The 8,116-nt window shown below is 42.5% G+C and overlaps 1 protein-coding gene across 1 annotated transcript in view; it reads right to left on the bottom strand.

Moving 5' to 3' along the window:
• Positions 1 to 284: 284 nt before the first annotated feature.
• The window catches only part of CFAP221 (cilia and flagella associated protein 221), a 92,846-nt gene continuing 85,014 nt past the window's right edge, over positions 285 to 8,116 (bottom strand). The window contains exons 23-24 of the mRNA XM_008686111.2: positions 6,845 to 6,940; positions 285 to 504 (exon numbers count right to left, since the gene is read on the bottom strand). Coding sequence (XP_008684333.2) covers positions 396 to 504; positions 6,845 to 6,940 — 205 coding nt within the window. The 3' untranslated portion in view covers positions 285 to 395. The remainder of the gene's footprint in view (positions 505 to 6,844; positions 6,941 to 8,116) is intronic.

Here is an 8,116-nt window from a genome sequence, read left to right as displayed (position 1 = left end):
CCCTGCTGGCGAGGGTGTGCCATGACACAGGTGCTTGGGGAGGCCGTGTCCTCACCGGGGCTGCGTGGCTCAGGGGCGAGGGCTGCGTGCATGCAGAGGTGGCCGCCAGCACCACACCAGCTACAGAAGGCTCTGGAGCTCTGGGAGCAGGGGTGGCTCCCAGCTTGCTCTACAGTCTTGGGGCCAGCAGCGAATCTCGTGCCAAGGAGTTTCCAACACTGCCATCCCGCTGGTGACATTGTAATTTTTCAAAAGAAAAATGACTTACAAATATTATACATCATCCATATTTCAATTTTATTCTCTAGAAAGTTTAATTCCAAAAACGGCTGGGACGTATATGGACACAGCAGCCGGCAGAAAGCCAGCGAGAGGGGCTGACCTCCTGGTGGTTTTTATCCTAGAATCAGGTACGAGTTGAGAGCTTTGCTCCGCAGGACCTTCATCTCCTCCAGCACCTTTTCTCCCGGCTTCTCGGTTGGCTGTGCTTGCTCTTTGACCTCTCTGCATATCAAACACCCGACAGGGACACATTAGCGCACTTGGTGACAGCTCGGGTCACCCACCGGCCCGGATGCTGGCTCTGGATTGTGGGGATAGCTCAATGAAGCCTGGAGGACTTGTTTTTGTTTGTAAAGATTTCATTTATTTGAGATAGCGAGAGAGAGAGAGCACAAGCAGGGGAAGGGCAAAGGCAGAGGGAGAAGCAGACTCCTCGCTGAGCAGGGAGCCCGACGCGGGACTCGATCCCACGACCCTGGGATCATGACCTGAGCCGAAGGCAGACGCCTAACCGACTGAGCCACCCAGGCGCCCCTGGAGGACTTGCTTTATACTTTTTTATATAGGATTGATATCACATATATCTATTTCAAACTATATTTAGTGATAATTTAGTTACCAGTGAAAACACTTGGCTGGTAAGTGATTCAAACCTGGCTTCTGATCTCAGCTACATGAGTTTCTTACCATGGCCAAGTTCCCTAACTCAGGCTCCGTTTCCAGATGGGCAGACAGTGGTAATTCCCATCTCCTGGTGTTGTCGAGAAGGGGAAACGAGAAATTACTCATAGACGTCTTAGCATGATGTCTTCTAAGTGTTCAGACGCATTAACTGCTTCTTCATGTTTATGAATAAGGCAGACTTGTAACATCTGACTCTGACACTGGCTCTAGAAGTGGGGGAATCAGGGCGAGGGTTCTGCACCGACCGGGTGGTGGCTGGTGCTGAGCCCGGGGGTGTGGCAAGGGGGTTTCTGGGTAGAACTTTCCAAATATCTGGGAAGGAATTGATGAGTGCATTTGGTTGAAAGGACAGATGTCTGAAGATTGGGAGCTCGGCTCTATGATCTGCCTAGATAGGAGAATACAGTATAAACTCAAGTGCTTCTGATTGAGGAAGACATAAAAAGATGGAAAGATATTCCATGCTCATGGATCAGAAGAATTAACATAGTTAAAATGTCCATGCTACCCAGAGCAATCTACACTTTCAATGCTATCCCGATCAAAATACCAAGGACATTTTTCAAAGAACTGGAACAAACAGTCCTTAAATTTGTATGGAAACAGAAAAGGCCCCGAATCTCCAAGGAACTGTTGAAAAGGAAAAACAAAGCTGGGGGCATCACAATGCCGGATTTCGAGCTGTACTACAAAGCTGTGATCACAAAGACAGCATGGTACTGGCACAAAAACAGACACATAGACCAATGGAACAGAATAGAGAGCCCAGAAATGGACCCTCGGCTCTTTGGGCAACTAATATTTGATAAAGCAGGAAAAAACATCCGGTGGGAAAAAGACAGTCTCTTCAATAAATGGTGCTGGGAAAATTGGACAGCTACATGCAAAAGAATGAAACTTGACCACTATCTCACACCATACACAAAAATAAACTCCAAATGGATGAAAGACCTCGATGTGAGACAGGAATCCATCAAAATTCTAGAGGAGAACATAGGCAGCAACCTCTACGACATCGGCCAAAGCAACCTTTTTCATGACACATCCCCAAAGGCAAGAGAAACAAAAGATAAAATGAATTTATGGGACTTCATCAAGATTAAAAGTTTCTGCACATCCAAGGAAACAGTCAGAAAAACTAAGAGGCAGCCCACGGAATGGGAGAAGATATTTGCAAATGACACTACAGATAAAGGACTGGTATCCAAGATCTACAAAGAACTTCTCAAACTCAATACACGAGAAACAAATAAACAAATCAAAAAATGGGCAGAAGATATGAACAGACACTTTTCCAATGAAGACATACAAATGGCTAACAGACACATGAAAAAATGTTCAAAATCATTAGCCATCAAGGAAATTCAAATCAAAACCACACTGAGATACCACCTTACGCCAGTTAGAATGGCAAAAATAGACAAGGCAAGAAACAACAATTGTTGGAGAGGATGTGGAGAAAGGGGATCCCTCCTACATTGTTGGTGGGAATGCAAGTTGGTACAGCCACTGGAACAGTGTGGAGGTCCCTTAAAAGTTAAAATGAGTTGATGTCTTATGATCCAGTTCCGCACTACTGGGTATTTACCCCAAAGATACAGACGTAGGAAGAGAGGCCGGCACCCCAATGTTCATAGCAGCAATGTCCACAATAGCTAAATTTGTGGAAGGAGCCGAGATGCCCTTCAACAGATGACTGGATTAAGAAGTTGTGGTCCATATATACAATGGAATATTACTCAGCTATCAGAAAGAATGAGTTCTCAACATTTGCTACAACATGGACAGCACTGGAGGAGATAATGCTAAGTGAAATAAGTCAAGCAGAGAAAGACAATTATCATATGATTTCTCTCATCTATGGAACATAAGAACTAGGAAGATCAGTAGGGGAAGAAAGGGATAAAGAAAGGGGGGGTAATCAGAAGGGGGAATGAAACATGAGAGACTATGGACTATGAGAAACAAACTGAGGGCTTCAGAGGGGAGGGGGGTGGGGGATGGGATAGACCGGTGATGGGTAGTAAGGAGGGCACGTATTGCATGGTGCACTGGACTAAAAAAAAATAAAATAAAATAAAATAAAATAAGACTGTAAAAAAAAAAACAAACTCAAGTGCTTCTGGAACATTTTCTAAACGGGGTGAAATGTAAAGTACTGGCAAATGCCTGGCAGTATTGAAAAAGCAGAAAAATCTGAAAATAAAGAATTATAATGTTCCCTGGGGGCACCTGGTGGCTCAGTCATTTAAGTGTCTGCCTTCGGCTCAGGTCATGATCCCAGAGTCCTGGGATCGAGCCCCGCATCGGGTTCCCTGCGGTGTTTGCTTCTCCCTCCCTCTCCCTCTGCCTGCCACTCTGACTACTTGGGATCTCTCTCTCTGTCAAATAAATAAATACATAAAATCTTAAAAAAATAAAAAATAAAAAAATAAAATGTTCCCTGATGAGTGTCATAAAACTATTAATGGGCATCATTTACTGGAAGCGATTTTAAATATATATAGGTCATGTCTCCCTTTAAAGATACTAATGGTTGAGTGATACTGTGGAAATCGAAGAAGTGTTGAATGATGTGTCAGCAACTAAAGCCACTCTCGTAGTTTCTTGGACATTGTACACAATTCCCTTTAGTGGGTCTTGAGGGGGCTGAGATCCCCACCAGGCAGCAAAGAATCTCCCGGGTTATTCAGCTGTCGGGGGAGAATGTATGATTCTCTGCGTCTATGAAAACAGAATTTTCCAAAGACCAAATAGATAGTGTTCATGGGGAATGAAACACCACTGATGTGTTCTTTTTGCTCTGTCCGAGCTCGGGTTGCGTGTGTGTGTGTGTGTGTGTGTGTGTCTGACAGTGAGGATGCTGGCAGCTTCTGGTGGAGGCTGACGGAGCTGAGGAAGGGAACGAGTAGGGACGGAGAAGGCAAAACTGAGCATCGGATGATGCTTGATATGCGCTGAAGAGAATTTCTGAACCAGTTAACTTTCCAAAACCATCTAGGGCTATCAACCTGTTGGAATACTCCCCAGCCAAGAAAATGATAATTATGTTGATAACTTTGACATGTGAAAAAATGTACATAAAAGAATTTAAACTGCAAAATGGGTGAATTAAAAATGCCATGATATGTCTCTTGAAAGTGGGTCAAGTGTATATGTATTTTTGAAAAAATTAGAAGCAAATTTGATGTGTAGGAAATGCTTAGAGTTCACTGTTAGTTTATTTTTGCGGTAAAGTAAGGGAAATACATTAAAAAATACCACTTTGGGTGAATAGATAAAGTAGTGACTTCTGTTTCATTTAATAATAATTTTCCAGTCAAGTGGCATTCAACATTTGCTGTGTAGCATAGAGGGCGAAAGGCCACATCTGAGAGCACGTGAGCCGAGAGGGTATTGGATATTATCCCCATTCATGTGGCAAGCCGTTGTTTCTCCAGGGGCAAGCTTTGAGATTGAAAAACACAGGGTTTTATTTAAAAGTCTCAGTGTATTGTTTGAAAACTGAAACAAAATGCAGTGCGGAACGCAGCTGTTTGTTGAGGTATGTGAGAATTTACGTGGTAGGAGTACAACTTGTTTTCTATTGGTAATCCCCTGAGCAGAACAGAGGCTCACTGAAATTCTATTTAACATTTTTATTTCCTAAATTTTCTTTCCCTAGAAACCGCTGATCAGTTTTCTGAGAAGTGTTGGTGGCCGTAGGCTTCTGAAACCATCACCAACAAGCCAAAGGAAACCCACACGACTTTAAGCCATGTGGGGGGAGTTCCTTTCAGAAAAGGCAGGGCCTCCCCAAAACCACTCCAAACGAAGTGACAAGACAAACGGAGATATTTCTAACATATCTGAGGTAATTATCCTTAGTGTATGAGAGAGTCGGAAATAGATAAGAAACAGATAAATGCTTCCTACAGAAAAGGCAAAGCAAGCCCCTCATGAAAGAAGAAAAATAGTTGGTAACATAGGAAAATTTATAATACCGCTTGTCAACACAGAAGTTAAAATTAAGACAATGACAAGGTCCTTTTTAAATCTCTCCTGTCACTAAGGAAGGAGGGAAAAATGAGAGCCTTCCGTGTTACTCAGGGCATTTGCACGTGGGCAGTCGCGGCCTCTGCTGGTAGGAGGTGCGCTGAGGTACTCGGAAGGGCTACTAAACCATGTGCAGGAGAGCCTTAACATGCACACTGATCCCGCACTGATGGTCCCAGGAGTTTGTCCTGAAGAAACAGTCCCTGATAAGTTTGCAAGGAATTATGGCGCTAGGAGGTTTATTACAGCGCTACCGGTAACAACCAAACTCTGGAAAGGGTTTATATGATCATCAGAAAAAGGTTGGTTAAATAAATTATGGTGAAATGTAAGGGTGTATTCCTATATTTATAAATATGTTTATAGTATACTGCCAAATAAAAGTGCAGAAGATAAAACAATACAAATAACGTGATTAAATATTGTTAAAACATATATAATAATACATAATCAATATAATTATATTAACATTAATATATATTAACATATTATATGTGTTAAATTATATATATATAACAAATAAGTAAATATTTGGAAGACCAAACATCAGAATGTACAAATTACTGCCTCTGGGTGGTATTGTTTTTATATTTTTATCTTTAATTAAAAAAATTTTTTTAAAGATTTTTTTCTTAAGTAATCTTTACACCCAACGTGGGGCTCAAACTTACAACCCCAAGATCAAGAGTCTCGTGCTCTACCGACTGAGCCAGCCAGGTGCCCCTATTGTTTTGATTTTTTATATTTTTCCGTATTTTCTGATTTTTTTTAATAATAAAAAAGGCATTTTTTAAAAGAAAAAGAAGTTTTAAAAGCATACCTGGAATTTCAAACTTATAAGCCATATGAACTATATGTGGTTACTTCCATTACAAACATATTCATCAAAACCAAGTTTTTGGGGTGCCTGGGTGGCTCAGTCAGTTAAGCGTCTGCCTTCGACTCAGGTCGTGATCCCGGAGGCCAGGGTCGAGCCCCGCATCGGGCTCCCTGCTCAGCAGAGAGCCTGCTTTTCCCTCTGCCCCTCACCCCACTCATGCTCCTCTCTCTCTCTCTTTCTCTCTCAAATAAATAAAATTTAAAAAAAAGAAACCAATTTTTTGAGGGATGATGATGATGTACTTGCTTAGCTCTTTGGCCCCGGGGAGAAAGCAACTGGCGGGACGTCCTCACGCTGGTGTCTCATTTCCTCCTCACACGGCCTGTGAGGGAGACTTTATTTTCTGTTTGGTGTACGTGAGGAGACCACAGCTCAGTTACTGCGGTGGGAAGCAACTAGGCTGGAGGTCTCACATGTCATAAATGGTGGGGCTGCGACTTGGCTGCAGGTCTCCTCTCGCTGCAGAGCCCGGGTTCCTGATACCGGATGAAACTCATTCAGTTATCAGTAACAAACACACACACCTCTGAAATTAGATGATAAGTAAATGGAAAAACTGGGTTCAGTTTTTTTTTTTAAAGATTTTATTTATTTATTTGACAGAGATAGAGACAGCCAGCGAGAGAGGGAACACAAGCAGGGGGAGTGGGAGAGGAAGAAGCTGGCTCATAGCGGAGGAGCCCGATGTGGGGCTCGACCCCATAACGCCGGGATCACGCCCTGAGCCGAAGGCAGACGCTTAACCGCTGTGCCACCCAGGTGCCCCTGGGTTCAGTTTTTAAATGTTCACCTGCCAACCACACTTGAGAGAATGTAATTGTGCATAAAATAAGATAGACACACACCTCTCTCTTTTTAAAGCCTAAGATACTTAGATTTGGACGACATGACAATTCTATACTCCATGTAGGACGAATTCTACCAGAAAGCTGCCTCTTCCCAAGGCATAAAGCATCCACTTACTTCTCCTTTTTGTTGTCCTTGTGGTCCAACATAGGGAATTCTGCTTCAATCATTTCTGGAGTCAATATAACTTCTATGTTCTGTTCGCAGAGCTCACTGAAAAGGAAGAAGATGCTTAGCTGGAATGGGTTTTCCTTCCCGAAATGAAATAGAGAAATATTGTGATCGTTTAAGAATTATGCAATCCTCGTGGCTTTTAATGTTACTTCTACCCACTTTCGTTGAGTCTATGTTAAGAGAAGCACAAGGCTGATAAACTGCTTTCCACCAGCAATGGGAGGAATCATTATAACCAGAGAGTAAAAGCAATTTTTAAAGTGGGATTATAGAATTCATATTCTTTTCAAGTGCACACGGTATATTTAATACTGACCATATCTTGGACTGTAAAGAAAGCCTGAATGATTTCCAAAGATTCTGGCCCCAGTGGAATTTAAATAGAAATCGATAGTGAAGAAGATAACTTACAAAAAGTCCACAACTGCTTTAATATAATTTAAACATATTTAAATAATATATTTCTAAATAAACTATTGCTAAAAGAAGAAATTAAAGGGACCGAGGTGATTTTTTTTCGAGGTGATTTTTATCTTGTGGTCTGCTATCTGCTGGAGCAGGGGTCAGCAAACTTTTCAGTAAAGGGCTTTGCAAGTCATACAGTCTCTTCTGCAACTACTCAACTCTGCTTTTGTAGCATGAAAGGAATCAAAAGAAATACATACATCAATGGGTGTGGTTATGTCACAATAGATCTTTATTTATAAAAATAAGTGGCAGGCCAGAGTTGGCCATGGGCCATAGTTTGCTGACCCCTGGCCTACAGCTTTGTTGTCTGATGGTTAAAGCTTGGTTGCTGCATGTATGGGTTCCAGCTGGAAGAAAGTAGAGAGAGACAGACCATGGAGGAGATATACTCACTCCTTCAAGGGTCCTGATCAGAAGTGGAGTATCTCCCATCTCCCATTCCCTGGACCAGGGCCTTGCCAAATGGATGACCTTCTGGCAAGGGAGGCTGGGAAATGTCACTACTACTTTCAACAACCCTATTACTTTAGAAGAAGAGAATGGATTTTTTGATAGTGGCTCAGTTAAGAGAAATGTTTCCATTCAACAAAGTCTTCAAAGTTTGGAATTAAAAGCAGGAGCACAGGGGCGCCTGGGTGGCCTGGTTAGTTGAGTGTCTGCCTTCCGGCTCAGGTCATGATCCCGGGGTTCTAGGATCAAGCCCCTCGGGTCCTGGGATCGAGCCTGCTTCTCCTTTACCTTCTGCAG

Source organism: Ursus maritimus, unplaced genomic scaffold (assembly GCF_017311325.1).
Source record: "Ursus maritimus isolate PB19 unplaced genomic scaffold, ASM1731132v1 scaffold_1, whole genome shotgun sequence".
In the NCBI taxonomy this organism is placed as follows: domain Eukaryota; kingdom Metazoa; phylum Chordata; class Mammalia; order Carnivora; family Ursidae; genus Ursus; species Ursus maritimus.
The sequence above is the reverse complement of the archived record's forward strand: the minus strand, read 5'-3'. Positions and strand labels throughout refer to the sequence as shown.